We start from the raw sequence: 18,418 nt of genomic DNA on the forward strand, positions 1-18,418 counted from the left end.
GTCCAACCGCTCATTTGCGCGCGCTGCTTCCCCTTTTACTGGGAGGCGGCCCAGTCCACCTTTCAGCGTTTTTGACAGTATCCACCCTTGTGTGCCCCGATGACAGAGGGGGGAGGACACACCCCTCCATGCGTGGTACCTCAGGGCCAGTGCACCCCCCCCCCCACTCTGCGTGGGGAAGCCAAGCAGCCTCTCCCTATTCCCCTGCCGATGCCGAGCCGTCTCTGGTGGTGGCAGGGCCGAGTGCCTACGACGTGGGGGGAGGCCAGAGCGGTTTGCCGCTGCGGATGTCGGCGGCCAGGTCGTATACGGCGTTGCGTCGGCGCGACCCGCGACGGCGAATGCGCTGGTGCCATCCATGTGATGGGCGACGTGTCAGCGCGACTCGTACGTATCCCACCCCCGGGCCTCACACTGCCCCACTGGTGTGGGGCGCCTGAGTGCGCGACCGCGCGGAGACGCACTGGGTAGCGACCCGCGATGCGTGGGTTGGGAGGGCGAGTAGAGTCTCGCAGAGGGGCGGTGTTGGGATGACTGCGTCGGCGCATTGCTGTAGCACGTGTGTGTCCAGCGCTGCTTCGCCCCACGCGGATGGGGCCTGCGACAGATCTGGTGGGTAGAGCAGCGTTTGGATTCATGCTTTACGGCAGAGAATGGTGAGCACGTTGTGGAACCGACAAGAACAAGCAAATGTATCATTGTGCGCCTCTCTTTCTCGTTTGTGTGTGCCAGTGCGCATTCATCTGCATCTCTCCTCACTAGTGTCTCTCTTCCTAAGCCTCCTGTCGTCTTTCACTCACCTTCGTCTTGCTGCTGATGCTGATGCTTTACGTTGCGCGGCGTGTTGTTGTGTTTTTTTTTTTTATCTGGGGGGAGGGGAGTACGGAGCACGAAGCTTCGGACGAAGCGAGGCAAAAATGGGACAGTGGTGCGGGAGAGGGGCGGGTGGGCTTGTGCGGAGTGGCTGAAACAGAGACAGAAAAAAACAAGGATTGCAGAAAGGGGAGCTGCTGCCCTGATAAAGGATGCCCATCTTGCGCCACCGCTGACACCGGAAACATGTTCATTGACCGCAATTGTGACTGCTGATCTTCAAAGGAAGTAAAGCCTCGTAGAGTTGACGAGACCGTTGAGTCGAGCAACGAAAACATGTGCACTTCAAGTGGGGAAAAGGTATGCACCAACACTGACAGAGACGCACATGAGCGTGTGCGCACCCTTGCATGTGATGTCGGTGGCTTTCAGCAGGAAATATGTCGTCTCATCACGCAGGTGAATCTCTTGTATGCGTTTGCTGGTGCATCGCAGTCAACGAAGCAGCCATCTCTTTTTGCCTCCACGTCTTTTCTCGCGTCCGCTTTTCTTTTTCCTCACTTTTTTTTCTTGTATTGTTTTGCACTCTGCACTCGATGCTTCGTTAACGTCGCTCTCTCTCGTTTTACATATGCCAGTGAGGCGGAAGGGGCCTCGACCTACGCTGTCGATGACACATCTGTACGTGGACAGGCAGGTAGACAGCAGAACACGCTGCTACTTCTTTCACAACTTGTCACGGCACACCACCTTATCTTCTCGTCACCATGGCGTGTTCCGTGGAGGCACAGGCAATGGACGGCACCGCTGGCGGTGCCGCCGCCCTCACCTCTCGTCGCCTTTTTCAAGAGCGCATCAACGCGCTCCTCTCGGCACCCATGCCGCATTGTCTCCAGAGTGAGTCACAAGGGGACGCGCCACTTCGAATGGGTTTCATGTCCGAAAGGGAGCGAACAGGCAGCGGCACGGCAACCGAGCGCTCGCTGCACAGCTCGCAATCCCCTCAGCGCAATGCCGCGGCGTCCACCATGCGCACGCTTCCCATCTACGAGGCTCTCCTACAGAAGGGCCGACTAATGCAGGAGCATCGAGAGCGGCTTCGGCAGGAGGCAATCGAGCGAGAGATGCGTGAGGCGCCTCGCTCCGCACGCCGCCTTCCACCCAAGGGTCAACGCATCGAGGACAGACTGCTTCAGAGGGCCAAGGAAAAGCACGCGCTGGAGAAGAAGGCTGAGCAGGTGCGGGTGGAGCGCGAGGCTGAGGACCTGGCAGTCATCGCTCCCTTTCATCCTCACATTTCAACCCGCGCCCTGGAGACTAAATCCCGTTACAAGGAGCCACCGCCCGACCGGGCCGCGTGGCGGGTGAGGCGTTTGGCAGAGCTTGCGCAAATGTGCCAGAGTTCGGGTGCGGAGGTGCTGGAGGAGCTTCAGGATGTGCCGTCCATCAACCCACGCTCTGCGAAGCTCGCTGCCCTGAAGAAGGTGAGAGAGGGTCTGGATGGGGTACCCGTGCCGGATGCCCTCCTTCTCAGTGAGGATCGCCGTCGATTGGCTCAGTGGCAGACAGCGGAGGCGGAGCGGGAGGCTCGGTCGCACACAGGCCCTTCTATCACTCGGCGCGCCGCACGTATGCGGCGCGTCGGCAGTGTTGGCGATCGCCTGCATGCGGAAAGCTACGAAGTTGCGATTCGCCACTTGCAGCGCGAGGTGGCGTGGCGCGAGGTCCACGCACCGTTTCGGCCGCTCGTCACTCCGCTAGGCGCTGTGACGGCGCCACGATATCAACGTGAAGGCGGCACAGACGCGCACACACGAACTCTGAAGGGCTCCCGCATTTTCTCGCGTCAGAGCTCGGCGCCACGGGACTCTTTTCAGCCCTCCATCAACCCCGTTAGTGCGGCGATTGCGCAGCGGCTGCCGGAGACAGCAATGGAGCGGCTGTGTCGGCCCAGCGCTGTTCATTCTCTTGCCTCCTATGTCGATCCCGCCAGTTTCACAGACGCGTCTGGTGTGTCCCCGTCTCCGTCTGTTGCCGCACGTAGTCAGACTCGTTGCTGCTTGCTGCGTACGCCGTCTGCGCACCAGCAGCACGGTGCTGTGTCAAACACCCCTTCCTCGACGTCAGGTGCCCTTCCCAGCTCTGTGGTTGCCTCTCTGGATGCGTATGAGCGCCGGCGACAGAGGCAGCTGGAGGCGCTGCGCAAGGAGCAGGCGGAGCACGAGCAACGGGAGTGCACGTTTCAGCCGCAGATCAACGCACAAACGTCGTCTTTGAAGGACGCCGTTGCGAGCGGGAGCGGCCAGCGCGGCCCCAGCGCCGTGGCGCGGCGGAGCGGCGAGTGGCAGCGGCAGCGAGAGCGGCATCTCGAGACGATGCGGCAGTGGCAAGCGGAGCGGGCGGCGGCGGCAGAGCAGACGATGGAGACGCACGTGGGAGGCGGCGCTCGCACGGCGGCGGCCTCCTCCTCGCCGCTATCTTACAGTGTCTACGGCGGCGATGGCACTCCCTGGGGAGTGGAGGAGTACCTTGCCAGGCAGCAACTCGCGCGCGCGATGCGACAGAGGATGCAGGAGGCTTTAGAGCGCCACAGCGTCTCTGTCGATGGACGTGGTCACCCATCTACCTTATCGGTGCCGCCTCCAGCCAGGAAGCAAATGGGGCTGGATCACCGCGTGCACAGCTTTAGCATGCTGGGCCGAAGATCCTCTCTCATTCGCAGCTTGCCGCCGGCTGTGCCCACGTCTCAGGAGGCAGCCATTGCCCATATGTTTGCCTCTGCGGAAGAGGTTTCCAGCGGCGGCTGCTGGTGATGCTGGAAGGGGGCGAACATGCCATGCGCGTGGACGCACCACACTCTTCTTTTTCTCTTTTCTCACGGTCTTCTCGTTCTTAGACACACACACACACACACACACGGGCAGCGCATGTCCATTGTGACAATAATCCTTCGCTCGGTGGTTAGATTTCTCTCAGTTTTTCATGCTCCTTTCGTGGTTGCCGAGTCCCGGGCTCCTACGTGCACAGACGCACCTAGTCTTCTACTTCAAGTGAACTGCGACACAGTTCATGTGCTCGTTGCCACTGTGAGTATGGCTTCGTCGTCGTCTCTTGGTTCTGCTAAGGCGAAGCACAAGAACTAGGAACATCGGCTGCAAAGGCACCCGCAGCTTCTTTTTTTTTCGCTGTGATGACAGTTATCACTGTAGCTGATTGTACCAGCAACGTGAGGCGCACCCCTTTCCCGGTCTCCACATCTTGGCACGTGCATGAGTTGTGGGGCCATACATGGAACACGAAAGCGAAGCCACGTGGACTCACACATGTGCGAAGAAACGAGACTGACCGACACGCTAACGCACTTCGATGTCTTTCGTTCAACGGTAGCTCATCTCTCAATACTTCCGCTGCCTCTCTCTTTCTCCGTGTCCTCATCTTTACATGCTTGTGTGGGTGCGTGTCTGGGTTTATGCGCTCTTTTGAGAGCAGCCGATTAGATTTCTTGCCTTGCTCTGTGCTTCTTGAGGTGGGTTTCACGCTGCCTATCGCCTGCTTTCATTCACCATATTTCTATATCCTCTCATCAGGCATCGATTCGTGAGCATCTCCCCCGCACTGTGGAGACCACACACACACACACACACAAACGTACACGCACATAGCCACAGGGCTTTTCGGCGAAGGAAGACTTCTCTACCCTCCTCCTCCTCCTCCCCCTGACGGCAGAAGCCCACCCACACGCACCCACAAATAGCCGCCCACACTTCTGAGTTGCGCAGGCCGGCATAGGGGACTGAAATTCTCCTGGAAGCCGCCGTGTCCCCCTCTTCCCACTCATCTTTTGCCTTGACTTCTCTGATTTTTTTGACACGCCCTCTTGTTTCCTCTCCTCACTTTTGTGCCGGCGCGCGTGCCGGGCCTTCTCCCCTCTTTTTTGTGCTTTGTCAGCGCGGTGACCTCAGTCAACCGACCGGCATTAGATTGAGGAAGAGGGCGAAAGTAACGCTCGTGCAGGCACAGAGACAGCACCGCCTGTGCGTCTGTCGCTTGCCTCCTCTCGTCCGTGTTGGGTTTCGCCTTGCCCTTTTTCGTGGTGGTAGTAACGGCCAAGATCAGTGCGAGCTTCAGCGCTTCCTGAGACCATGTCAACCCATTTCTCCTCCTCGAAGCTCGCGTCGCAGAAGGCGGCCGCGTCTCTCTTGGTGGACGACGATGCACCGTATCACGACTCCCGCCCCATAGCGCGTCTTCCACTCGACGACGACGGCATGGCGGTGTTGCCGCTTCCGCAGGCAGTGCAATACGCCACGGATTCGGGCTCAGTTTCCCCTCTGCTCTCCTCTGATGCGGATGAGGAACCTTCTAACGAAATCGGGAAGAATGCAACTTGGATGGAACTGCGGAAATGCAGCTACTCGACGCAGCCGGCGAACCACTCCGGCACACACACCTCCCAACACGATTCACATCACGGCACTCGTCGGAGCAGTGCAAGTTGGACTGACGGCGGCAGCCCCCAAGACCGACGCACGCCGCTCACGCATTGCACCACCAGTGTCGATAAGCGACATATCGAGCGCCTCGCGCAGCCGAGAGGTGCGCAGGGCTCTTTGGTGAGGCCCGCGGAGCCGAACTACGGCCGCCTGCTGAACTTCACAGAAGAGGAGGAGCAAGCAAGAGGGCGAGCGCAACAGCACTGCCGCAAGTCACTGCGCGCCCCATCGAGCCCGATTACTCCCAGCCTAGAACAGACCCAGTCGATGGGAAGTCAACCTCCGCCTTCTCGTCCGGAGAGCAAGCACCACGCTGCGGTGGCTAATGCTGCCCTGTTAGCCTCACAGAGGGCATACTACGAGAAGCTTGCGGCACCGAAGAAATGTCCCGCTGCATTCGCGGTCGGCGGCGCACCGCCGCCGTCTCAGACTTCCTCGACGACCGACGCCGGTACACCGACGTCTCTCACCTCCTCGACGGCGGCCGCGCCACGCAGAGGCAGCAGCAGCATTTTCGACCGCCTAGCCGTGCCGAAGAAGCCGGTCGCCGCCTGTTCTGAGGAGGCCATGCCGCTGCCAGAGCGGCGGCCTCGTTCTCATTCATTTTATGCGCGCGTTCTTACGCCGCCGCAGCACGATCTGTACCTGCAGTGCCTCTCACGGCCAAAGAACCGGAGTGCGTCGTCTCACCGCGACCCGCGCGCACCGGTAGAGTCCAACCTGCACATCCCTCAGAAGCGTTACTATGGCGGCACCACTGCTATATCGGTCTCACCTGGCACACCCGCTTCTACTGGACTGCCGCCGCCGTCATCCCACGCCGGCGGACGTCGCAATGGTCGCGTGCCGAGCGCGTCGTGGGAGGCGGTGGCCAGCTACGCGGAGCGACGCCCATTGTCGACGGCGGCCTCCTGCTTCCCGCCATCTGGTTTGTGCGCCGAATGCGGGACTGCACTCCAGCAGCAGACATGCACGGTGTCGTCACAACCCACCCTCTCCGGCGCGGCGGCACTGCACGGGGTTATGGTGAAGCAGGTGGCGGTGCTACCGCACCAGCCTCTTCCCACGGCTCCTGCCACAAATGGCGATGGACTGGTGCAGGTGCAGTCAGCCCCAGCGAAGAGTACTGGCTCGAAGCCCCCGATCGTGGTGCGTACTCGCCGGTACGTGCCGCCGTCGGAGGAGCAGGGTGCCGAGGCTGCCGGTCAGTTGGCGTCCCGCGCAGCGAAGCAGGAGAGCCCCGCAGCCCCTGCGCCGGAACCGGTTGAGGCGGTGCGGCGACGTACTGCAATACCGACTGCGCCGACTGAAGCGAAAACGACGCCCGCATCGGAGAAGGAGCAGCCGAAAATGGCAGACACCACCCCTCTGGAGATGCCGGCACGCGCCATGCCGGCTCCTGTCGCGGTGCAGGCAGTCAAGCGAGTGTCTCCTGCGCCTGCTGCCACTGCAGTCACTCCAGCTTCACAGAGACCTATCATGCCGGAGGCCTCCAAAAGGCATACCCCTGCTCCATGCTCGGCACCAGTAGCGCCAGGGCCCTCGCGCCCGGAAGCTCCACCTCAGCCAACGCAAGTGAAATCTGTGCACATCCATCCTTCTCCCTCCTCGGTATCAGTTACTGCTTCGCCGTCACCCAAGGTGGTCATTGTGACACCGCAGGCGGTAGCCGTGGCAGAAAACCGCACTGTCGACGTTGCCTCAGCCTCCGCAATGAAAGATGTGCACGCCATTCCGACGCCGCCTTCCAGCGACAAGAAGCACCTTCGCAAGATCACGCACAGAAAACCGAACAGTGTCAAGCTGGAGGTGCTTCGGGACGCGGACTTCGCGTGCCAACTGGAGGTCTTGCCGGGGACGCGCCAAGCTGTGAGTATCGCGAAGAAGCCATATACAATGGCAAAGCCAACGGTGAAGGCACTGTCTCCAAAGTAACTCTGGGCACACTGATGTCCGAGGCAGGGGCGTTGCGGAAGACAATGCCCTTTGGCACTTAAAGAGGCGTTCCTTCCGTTCCATGTGCGTGCCTCTGTATGCCCTTTCCCATCTTGTCGGTCGCTCTGTGCCATCCTTCTAAAAAAGACGTTTGTACCTGTCGTCACTTCATTCGTACCGTAACAAAATCGAGGAAAACGAGGCAACGCCACACCGTGCCTCAGTGCCTTGTGTGCTGGCGGACTTGTTTTCCTCTTTTGCTCTACATCGGCTATCTCGACGCGTGCGCACGGATGAAAAGAAAATCCACGGACAAACACACACACACACACACACACACCTAGAGATACTAATACCCTCGCACAGACACAAGACGGTAACAGTGCCATCCCTTCTACGACAGCGGCAGTCGAGCAAGCGGAACAAATCAACGAAAAGGGCAGGGCGAGGGGGAAGAGAGAGTCGCCTTCTGGTACCACGGTCACAGCCGGGAATGCATGCCCCATCTTCTCAACACGACTGAACGGTTCGCCTGCCGTCGTGCGCCGTACACACGCTTACTCACTGTCGCTCCCCCAAATGCTTCTGCACCTCTTCACTTTCGCTTCAATGAACGGCAAGCGAACGTACAAATTTGATCTTTTCACGCTGCCGTGTGCTGCGTTTGAGCGCGCGTGTTTCGATAGCGACAATCCCCTCCATCATCACCACCGCCTTTTCCATTTTGTATCTTGCCCCCGTCACTGCGCCTCAGCATCTCCTCACCACTGACATACACGCCTATACGCCCAAGGTGCGAGAATACGCCATTGCCCTCCTCCCATCCAGCTTCTCATTCGCTTGCACGGCACAAAAAGAAATCAAAACCACGGAGTCAAGGAGGGCGAAGCACATCTCCACGTTTTTCCTGCACCAACGGCTCTCTCCCTGTACCCTGGGATATAATTTTCCTCTCTTTCCTCGTGTCATTCGGGCCCTGACCCCACGCCACCGCCCCCCTTCGCGTGTGTGTGTGTTTGCACCCCCTCTCGCCACTCCTTCCCACCAGTGCAGAGGGTTATGGCCATGTTCTGTTGCTTGCCTGCTTCCTCTTTTTCCACTTCCCTGTTCGCTCGCGCGCTCTGACAGCCGGGTAGAGAGGCCGAGGCTTAGACGTCGACGTATACGTACACGCACCCGCTCCTCAGCACACACGCAAACGAGGCAGGTACTCCTTCACCCGTACACAGGGAGAAGAGTGAAGAAGGAGCGCTGTAAGACAGCGAGAGGCAGAGTCTTTCGGTGTCTCTTCCTTTATGCGGCCTTAGCTTGTTTCTGTGCTTTCCCCGAGCGTGCGTTTGTGATTGCCTTTGCGCTCACCAACCTTGTCGTGCTTTCATTCTCTTGTGTTGGTGTCTTGCCGTGTGTTCAGTATGGGCAGCGGAAATACGAAGCAGCCCACGGCGGCGCTGACGCCGACGCCGTCATCCTCCAACGAGATACAGATGCATCCAGGCTGCAAGAAAACGGTCGACATTTTTTCCAGCGCTGACCACGCCGAGGCGTTTACAGCGGCTGCGCGACTGCCAGCCGAGGCTGCACCACGACCGCCCCCTGCGGTTGCACCCCCCCACTCCCCATTGACGCAGACAGTGGTGAACACGACTACCTCTGGCAATGCCCCAAAGTTGCTGGGCAAGGACAAGTACGTCAAGGAGTACGGCGCTTTGGCCATGAGCAACCGTGCGAGGGCGGTGCTGCTAGGTACGCTGTTTCTCTTTTGTGACCCTGAGACGGAGAACACGGTGGTGTCGTACCATGATAAGAGCACCGGCTCTGTGTACGCGCGCAGCTACACGGATGAGGAGCTGGGGCAGGCAAAGCAAGCCGCCGGCGTGGCCTTCTCGTGGGCTCCCTTCTTCAAGTCCATAGCTACAGCCGTGATCAAGTCCAAGGCAACGGTCACCTCACTCGACCCGACCCGAAAGGACGCCAACTTCACCATCTTCAACAGCAAAGAACCCTCACAAACGTACCCGTTTGTGGTACCGATGGATATGGTGTCGGATGGGTCCTCACCGAACGGGCGGGAGGTTTTCCGCTTTGTGGTGCACCCGCTGACACGTGCGTTGCAGTACAACCGTGCGAGCGGCGGCTCGAGCGTGCGGGAGGCGTGCGCGGAGAAGCTGGAGTGTGAGTTGACGGTGCACACCGCTGTGACGAAGCAGCACACCGCCTACGTAGACAAGCTGCTGCCCACTGTGCGCCCATTGCGAGAGGAATCGGCGCTGCATTCCCACCGCGCCATGGTGGTTGGCCGCGAGGTGCGCAGCCTCGAGCGACGTCTCAAAGCCCGAGAGGAGCACATAGTCACAAAGCACCCACTCGACCAGCTCTACGACGAGGGAGGCGCACAGAGCTTCCAGCACACCTTGTGGTCTCCTGAGCATATCCCACATGAGGAGGACCCGGACGAGGTACTCTCGTTCTGCATCCGCTGCGCGTTTCCGTTAAGTCCCGGCATGAAACTGAGTGACATCTCAGGTGTGTTGCAGCGGCCCGAGATTCGGAAGCAGATGGAGACGAACGGCAACGGCCAGGTTATTGCAGAGGCGTTCGAGATCTTCAAGGGAATCGACCGCTGGGACTACGACACCATTCAGCTGGAGATCATCACCGACGGCAACGCCCTCTTCTACACGACGTACCTCCTCATCTACAAGCTGGACTTGGTCCGCTACTTCAACCTGGACGACACCGTACTGCGCCGCTTCCTCGTAGCTGTGCAGAGCGCCTACCACCCGAACCCATACCACAACGCCATGCACGGCGCGGATGTGACGCAAATCAACTACTACATCATGATGGTGGCCGGGCTCAGCGAGAAGTGCCGCTTGAGCAAAGAAGAGATATTCGCAGGTATCATCGCCGGCGCCGTGCACGACTTCGACCACCCGGGCCTCAACAACAACTTCCACTCCCGCACTCGCGCCTACCTCGCCACTCTCTACAACGACAGGTCTATCCTGGAGAATCATCACCTTGCCTGCACTTTTGAGCTGCTGCGGAACCCACGCTACAACATCTTCGCAACGTTGTCGGACGAGCAGCGGCTCCTTGTGCGGGAGACCATACTGGAGATGGTTCTGGCGACGGACATGGGTAACCATGCGCGCATCTTCAAGAACTTCCAGGTGCGCATGTCAGAGACGAGCGACTGGCACTCGAAGAAGGAAGACGTTCGGCTCGCTCTCTCCATGTCGATCAAGATGGCCGATATTTCGAACTGTGCGCGGCCCAACCATATCTATGCCGAGTGGGCCAAGAACATCTCGAAGGAGTTTTACCTCCAAGGTGACGCAGAGCAGAAGCTGAATCTCTCCATCTCGCCCTTCATGGACCGGACGAAGGAGGCGGAGGAGTTCCCGAAGGGTCAGGTGTCTTTTATAATGTACATCGTGCAGCCTATGGTGGAGGCGATCTCGGCGCTACTGCCATTTATGACCTTCGCCGTCAATATGTGTATTGACAACAAGGAGTACTGGCGGCGCAAAACGGAGGAGGCGCAGGAGGCCGACTCGTTAGAGGAAGTCCGTGATTGATAAGCTGAACGGCGCCCCTTCACGGGTATGATGCGGCAACGGAAAACAACACGGAAGAGATCCGAAGATGAGAGGGTGGAGAGGGAAGGGACAGAGCGAAGGGGGAGGCGTGTGTGATGCAAGAAGAGCAAGAGAGCACAAGAGAGTCGCAGGCCCAGTTGAGGAAGCAATGACGGGAGGAGGAGGAGAGTCCGCTTTCGCATCATGTAAAGTTTTCTTGTGTTCTATTTTCGGAATATCTTTTCATTTCTCTTCGTATTACGGTTTTTTCAGCTTCATGTACTTCTTTTGTGTCAATATAAGCTCTGTTGTTGTTGTTGTTACGAGTCTCTCCCTCCCATCTCTCCCTCCCATCTCTCCCTCCTATCTCTCCCTCCCATCTCTCTCCCACCCCCACGAGGTTTCTCTGTTTCTCTGCTTTCTTATTACCTGCTTTATTTCGCTTTGCTCTCTTTCTTTTTCGTGCTGGAACCCTTTTCGATTTATTTTTTCCTCTCTCTGCGCGTGTTCTCGTGATCCCTCTCTTAAAGGTGGGACAGCATGGGTGGGTGCCAGGCACCCGTCAATGTGACTCTTTCCTGTCAACTGCGTATCCTGGTTCTGCCACCCCCCCTCCCCTCCCTCCCCCGTTTCTTTTGTTTCCTTTATCTCGCGAGTGGTACGGTTGTCTCAAATCTCTCCCCTCTTCCCCTTTCCACGTGTCGGCTCTTGTCCACGTCGTCTCTTGATCTCCCCTGCGCCCCCTCCCGCACTTACTGCCGTCGCAGCTCTCTCTCTCTCTCTTTCTTTGTTACGGGTCTCTTTTGCTTAGCCGCTGGTCTTGTTGCCGCGGACGTGGTGTGTTGGACGCCTCTGTCTCTGTTCTCCCCTCCCCTTTCCTCCCTGCGCCCTTTGGCGTTTGCCTGGGGAGAGGGCGTGCCCGGCGATGGAGAACGAGTTGCTATTATGCGCGTGCGTGCTTTCGGTGCTTCTTCCTTCTCGCGCGTGCATTACAAACTTCCCTTCTCATTTCCCACCTCACCATCTCTCTTTATGACAGCCACCGCAGATAATGTATGAGGCATGTGTCTAGCGTCCACGCATAGGTTCTGTGTAGTTGACATTTTTTATTGCTTTAGATTCTCGTTTTCACCTCTCTCAGGACATTCTTTTGTTGTTTTCTCTTTTTCTTTGCCGTTGGAACTGCTGAGGCTAACTGTCCATGGAGACTCTCTCTCTCTCTCTCTCAAGGGAAGTCTGCGAGGCAGGACAGAGAATGGCGTGCACGGACAACCGCGCTTGGATGTGCAGCAATGACCAATGCGCGCAGAGAAAAAGACGGAAAAGCATTTCTCGAGGCAGTATTGAGCAAGGAAGGAAGAGGAGGAAGAAGGGGTGCGTGTGCGTGTCTTTGGCGGGCGACACTGGGGCAAAGGAAAAGAGAAAACCGCCACAGCAACCGCAACAGAAGACAGCGTAAAGGAGAGCGTGCGTACCCACACGAATGCCATCGAAATACGTGCGATACGCTGTCGAAAGGTACCCGCAGCTTCTTTCATACCGCTTCATTTTTCTCTTTTGCTCATCACTAGGTGTGTACTCCTTCGTCCTCCAACTCTTCATCTGGATGCAGGGCCCATCGCCAGGAATGCCTCCTCCGTGCCTTCAACCTCCTCTCTCGCCCCTCCTTTGGCTACTGCGCTCTTCTCACACGGCTTTCTTGTTCTCCCTGTCGGCTGCCGTCTCCATAAGTTGTGTCCCCGTGTTGTCTTTTTGCTTATCGCTGGATTAGTCGCCCCATAGTTTGTTCTGCTTGATTCACCCTACTACAGGCATACACTCTTCGGTCCTGTGAACTTGTTAAGGCATGTGCCCCTCCAGTGAACTCTAAGAAAATCTCTCCAGGACACACACACACACACACACTATGATCCGCGTGTGCAAGCGTTTCCGTGTAAGGCGTATTCTTTTGTCTGCATATGTGAGTCTCCCTCTCTCTCCTCTCTACTTCCTCCCCTCTCCCTCCTCCAGACAGATGGCGGCACGCGGATGCGTAGTACACCTCTATTCCATCTACACGTCTTTCCCTTCTCTGGATCTTGCTCAAGATGCCATCATAAGACAGGCCTTTGACGAACATTTTTCTCGCGGAGAGTGCTTGCTACTGCCACCCCGCGCACCTCTTTTGGTTTCTTCGCTTCTCCGCCGGGGTCATGCTAAAGCTATTTTTTTCGTTTAGGTGTGTGTATGTTTGTGGTCTTTCACGAACTTTTTCTCTCACGCGTGTTGGTTGAATGGGTCTCTTCCACCATGCTGATCCCTGCATCTGCTCGTCAGCTTGCGCTGATCGTCACCTCATCATCTCTACCTTCTCCCCGATGCCTCCTGCTCGCTCCTTTCTCTTGGGAATCACTTTCCTTCCAGGCAGCAGGTATAGGGCCGTTGATCTTTTTTTTTCACCTGAGGATGCTGTGGGTAGGGGGAGGTAGCTGCCGCGGCCTGCAATCTCAGGAACTGGGAAAAAAAGCAGACGATACATCTCAACAGCGGAAGAGAGAGGGTGTGAGAGATACTGGTGCGGAAAAGGACGAAAAAAATCAGTCTCACACAGCAGCAGCAACAGCAGCTCATCCATTCCACTAACAACAGACGGGTACCGATAACGTGTAGCCGTACAACTGAAAAAGGGTGTATCCTGACGCGGACATAAAAGCATGCATAGTCTTCTCCTCCTCCCCCTTTTCTTCCGTCTCCTTTTTTCCCTTCCGCTCGAATTGCACCTTTTCCGGATGTTTTTTTTTCCGTTGCTACTACGCCTACTCTACTTGCCTTTTCTGGGAGCTGTGCGTTTGAGTGTCCGTGGCACCTCTGTGGTGCCCATCTCCCCCCCCCCAACTTTCTCCCTTTACCACCACCTACCTTTTCGTTTCTGTATGGCTGTGTATGCGTGCGTCTGTGATTGTGCTGTGTTCTTTTTTTTTGTATGCTCGTTGATGATTGAACCGGTGGTCTTGTGCGTCTCTCTCTTTGTTGTCAGTGGTGGTGGTAAAGGTCTCTGCGCGCCTCTGATCTCTGCATCTCTTTACTTTTAAATCCATTGCCTTTGTTTTCCGTCTCGTGTTGTAAGCGAGAGCCTTTTATTTATTCTTTCCACCCTTTTGGCTTCGTTTCCCACTCGTCGCTCGACAACGAGCAAGCCGGTGAAGACACGCATAAGACTGCAGCTCACCTACGTCTGCTGCGCTACAGCGAAACCCTGGTCAACCAGGGCGAACCGCCCTGCCGACGGATGGGGCCATGCGCCTTGCGGGCTCTTCTCGTCCTTCCTCGCCCCTTCTTCGCACACGTGCTGCGCCATCGACGCCACACGGAAACTCGCGTGGGCTGCATGCCTTGATGCACGCGGCCCGTGCCGGTGCTCCTGCTCGAGGGCGCGAGCGGTGGCGCCCGCCGTGCGGGTGATGAGGGCGTGGTCGAGGTGCATGCCGGGGGAGTTCAAGGAGGGGGCAGGCCAGCCTCAGGTCATGGTCCTCTGAAACCCGGCACAACCTGCCTGTATGCCATGCTTCTCCCTCTCAGCCGCCTCAAGCCGCGGCGCCCCATAGCATGGCGTGGTGACTCTCCACACGGGAGCCTGGAGGGCTCGATGGTGCCCGTTCGGGGGTGTTCTCGTCCTGCTTCCGGCATCCGTGCCCCATCAGCCCGCCCGGCCGGATGGAGGAGGTGCCGCCTGCTTGCGCGCGCGTGCGCCTCGGCGTTGATCGGTATGGGTCTCTTCGCGCCGCTTTCGCCCATCACTCCTGCTCTGCTGACCCCCGCATGCCGTGACTGGATGTGGCACACCATGTCAGCGCTGTGGTTGGCAGCGCGTGCGCACCTGGCTCACCTTCTTACATCCTGGCTGCTGCTTTTTAGGAAAGGAGGTCTCTTCTCCAAAAAGAACTCTACCGCGGGTGTCGAGGTTGGTGCTCTTCTTGCCCTCTCTCTTGGGGGTTGGCGTGTGTGCTGCGATCTGTGTGGGTCTCCGAGAGATGTGTTTGCTCGTTCTGTTTTTGTGTTGTTCTCCATTTCGCTTTCTCCTTTTTGGTTGTTGTTTTCGCCCTTTGCTTTCCGCCTTTTTCGCTTGTTGTTCGCGTCGCCGTGTCGCCTTGCCTACCGTCCATTTTTTTTTGATTGTCTTGCTTGCTTCGATGTTTTTGTTTTCGTCTCTCTCTCTCTTCCAAGAGTGTGTGAATGTTACGTGGATATACAGGTGCGTGTGTATGTGTGTGCACTCCTTACGGGAAGATCCGAAGGGGCTGGGAGAGGGGGTGAGGACCGTGGTGCAGCGTACGCACTTCTTGCCCTCCTCACGCGTACGCGTATATCTGCACGCTGGGATGCGCGATACGCATTGATTTCGATGCGTTAGTTTCTCTCACTGGGGCCGCGTGTTTGCTTGTTCGTGTATCGGCCTTTGCCCGCGTGGATGTTGTGGCTGTCAAGGCTGGTGCTTGTTTGTCTTGTGCGTTGTGTTCTCCATGTTCTCCCTTCATTGGCATTTCTCCCTTGCACCCCTAAACGTCGAAAACAATGCGACGGCCGCTGCGTTTGCGTGTCAACCCACACTGCCGCTCTCTCCCTCTCTCGTTTCCCTCGACGTGCCGTGCAAGTAGACCCCTTCATGGTGCGAAGGACAGAGCATAGGGCAGTGAAGGTTCAACACAGGTGAAGCTGAAGGGAGAACGCTGTCTCTCCCTGCTGATCTTCGTAGACGCACGCAGCGTGAAAGCGTGATTCTTCATGAAAGAGGGTCCTTTCTTCGTCAGCACGAGTGCGACTCCACTGTCTTATTCTCCAACATCTCTGCCTTATCCAGCATGCTCTCTGTTGCTCCCTTCTGCGTCCACTCTACCATGTCTTCTTTTCACCCTCTCTCTCGCACACTTACGGCTGCGTACGTGACGACGATGGCAACTGCCTCACCTACGCATTCCACATTCTTGAATCGACAACCAGAGGACATCCCCAGAGCCCTTCTGCCCACACCAATACGCACGTCTTTAAAAGCTTCTCCTCACCTCCTCCACTAACTTCTTGCGCTGCATCGCTGCCTCGCTGTATCGTCTACGCCGACCTCCTCTTTCCTTTCTCCCCTTTTGGTGATTCCCTTTTCAGCGGCAATTTCCTTTTTGTTTGCTTGGCGCTCCCAATTCGACCGTTTCTTTGTCGAGCTGCCGATGTGGAGCCCGAGCAACAAGAGGGACTCGCTCATCAACAGCGACGACACCTTCTTCCCCTTTCTCTTCCATTTTCCTGGTTCACATCCGCGCCAAATGCTCAGCTCTTTCTTCGCATCGCGCTCGCGCGGGTCGTGGATTCCGGCCGTCGACATATCGGAGCAGGATGACGGCTACATCCTTGTTGCTGACCTGCCAGAAGTGAAGAAGGAGGACCTGCGCGTGTACACAGAGAGCTCGAGCATCATCTGCATCTCTGGCAACCGCAAGCACATCCTAAAGCAGGACGAGCACCAGCTGCTCGTTGCGGAGCGCGGCGCCGGCCGCTTTGAACGCTGCTTCGACCTCCCCACTTCCGTCGACAGCAGCAAAATCAAGGCCAGCTTCAACGATCAACAGCTGAATCTGTCCATTCCGAAACTGCGCAACTCGAAGTCTGGAGCGTCTAACTCAGTCACCATCGACTAACGCTGCTGCCATACGGTGAGATGATGAGCGACCAGGAGCGGGAGAAGGGAATGAAGAGAGACGTGGGCGGGTGCACCCGCTGACGCCACAGAATGCGACGCCTCGCATACGCCCGCCGACAGCTCTTTGGCTTCTGCCACATCTTCTTTTCGCGCGTCCGATGGCATACTTCGTCACCGGTCTTCGACGCCAGCCCGACATCCCCCGAAGCCGCACTCACGCGACGATAGGAGGCGATGCTCGCCCACCTGCGCACGGGCACCTTGACCGTACTCTGGATTCCTGCAGCGGCGGGTGAGCGGTGGCGACAGCATAGAGTGCCGAGGGCGTGCCGCCTACTAGCGCGCTAGCGTTGTGGTGCTTCGACGCCCGCCAGAGCCTCCGCCCCTCCTGTGGAAGGCGTGCGGTTTGGGGAAAAGGTGGAGCGCCCCTTGCTGCCTCACACTCACGGCAGCACCCGACCTGTTGCGGTGCATGCGGGCAGGCCAACCAGCCACGCCCCCCTCCCTGTGGCATCGACGGAAAGGGCGTGCGAGTGTCGCGAACCTCCTCCCTGGACAGCAACGTCGTGCTGAAGCAGATCCCGAGGTCGGAAAGTGCGAGCACGGTGCGCACGCGCTGCCAACCACAGCGCTGACATGGTGTGCCACATCCAGTCACGGCATGCGGGGGTCAGCAGAGCAGGAGTGATGGGCGAAAGCGGCGCGAAGAGACCCATACCGATCAACGCCGAGGCGCACGCGCGCGCAAGCAGGCGGCACCTCCTCCATCCGGCCGGGCGGGCTGATGGGGCACGGATGCCGGAAGCAGGACGAGAACACCCCCGAACGGGCACCATCGAGCCCTCCAGGCTCCCGTGTGGAGAGTCACCACGCCATGCTATGGGGCGCCGCGGCTTGAGGCGGCTGAGAGGGAGAAGCATGGCATACAGGCAGGTTGTGCCGGGTTTCAGAGGACCATGACCTGAGGCTGGCCTGCCCCCTCCTTGAACTCCCCCGGCATGCACCTCGACCACGCCCTCATCACCCGCACGGCGGGCGCCACCGCTCGCGCCCTCGAGCAGGAGCACCGGCACGGGCCGCGTGCATCAAGGCATGCAGCCCACGCGAGTCTCCGTGTGGCGTCGATGGCGCAGCACGTGTGCGAAGAAGGGGCGAGGAAGGACGAGAAGAGCCCGCAAGGCGCATGGCCCCATCCGTCGGCAGGGCGGTTCGCCCTGGTTGACCAGGGTTTCGCTGTAGCGCAGCAGACGTAGGTGAGCTGCAGTCTTATGCGTGTCTTCACCGGCTTGCTCGTTGTCGAGTGACGCTTTGAGACAAAAATGTTCCTGGTCTCGACGACGTTCTTCAGTTTTTGTTCTTTAATGCTTCTTGAAGTTTATTTATTTAGGGTTAGTATTCTGCATTGTACGAGAGGCCCCTTTTTTGTGTACAATGTTGGCGGTACTTGCTCTTCACTATATATGCATCTCGCTATCGGAGCGTTGGTATCATTGTGCATCATGGTGCCCTGGACGGCTTCGTATTGCCATTTTGCACCCTACCTCTGCTGTCCGGCGATGCACGCTTGCCGGTACCCCCCGCCCCTACCACCGTGCTAGCTGCAACGTTCCCTCTGTCGTGTCGCCGATGCTTCGCATATGGCGTCTTGTATCGGTTTTGTTGTTATTATTACCCTTTTTCCTTTTTTTTTTGCTCTCCGCCCTCCGTCGGAACATCGGCAGTAGTCAGCTGGGCTTTTTTGATTTATTTTTCACAGTCTGCCTCTGTTAGCGCCCTCCTCCTTCCGTCGCTCTGCCGGCCTCTTCGCTGTCCTCCTCTCCCCCCATTTTCTGCGGTCGGCGCCTTATTCTCCTGTACACCAAGCGTGTCGTTGATGTCATCTTGAATTACTTTTTCCCTTCGTATGATTCCGCCTATTTTGGCCCGTT

At 57.9% G+C, this 18,418-nt stretch overlaps 4 protein-coding genes across 4 annotated transcripts; all 4 read left to right on the plus strand.

The window, feature by feature from the left end:
• Positions 1-1,691: 1,691 nt before the first annotated feature.
• LMJF_29_2420 (conserved hypothetical protein) lies at positions 1,692-3,626 on the plus strand (the record flags this gene model as incomplete). Its single annotated transcript, XM_003722277.1, has 1 exon — positions 1,692-3,626. The coding sequence occupies one exon, from the start codon at positions 1,692-1,694 to the stop codon at positions 3,624-3,626; it is 1,935 nt and encodes a 644-aa protein (XP_003722325.1).
• Positions 3,627-4,955: 1,329 nt separating this feature from the next.
• Positions 4,956-7,241, plus strand: LMJF_29_2430 (hypothetical protein; the record flags this gene model as incomplete). The annotated part of the gene is made up of 1 exon (XM_003722278.1): positions 4,956-7,241. The coding sequence occupies one exon, from the start codon at positions 4,956-4,958 to the stop codon at positions 7,239-7,241; it is 2,286 nt and encodes a 761-aa protein (XP_003722326.1).
• A 1,412-nt stretch (positions 7,242-8,653) lies between these two features.
• On the plus strand, positions 8,654-10,822 carry LMJF_29_2440 (conserved hypothetical protein; the record flags this gene model as incomplete). The annotated part of the gene is made up of 1 exon (XM_003722279.1): positions 8,654-10,822. One exon carries the CDS (start codon positions 8,654-8,656, stop codon positions 10,820-10,822), a length of 2,169 nt encoding a protein of 722 aa, XP_003722327.1.
• A 5,198-nt stretch (positions 10,823-16,020) lies between these two features.
• On the plus strand, positions 16,021-16,488 carry LMJF_29_2450 (putative heat shock protein 20; the record flags this gene model as incomplete). The annotated part of the gene is made up of 1 exon (XM_003722280.1): positions 16,021-16,488. The coding sequence occupies one exon, from the start codon at positions 16,021-16,023 to the stop codon at positions 16,486-16,488; it is 468 nt and encodes a 155-aa protein (XP_003722328.1).
• Between the last annotated feature and the right edge of the window lie 1,930 nt (positions 16,489-18,418).

The sequence above is a fragment of the Leishmania major genome, chromosome 29, assembly GCF_000002725.2.
Source record: "Leishmania major strain Friedlin complete genome, chromosome 29".
Classification (NCBI taxonomy): domain Eukaryota; phylum Euglenozoa; class Kinetoplastea; order Trypanosomatida; family Trypanosomatidae; genus Leishmania; species Leishmania major.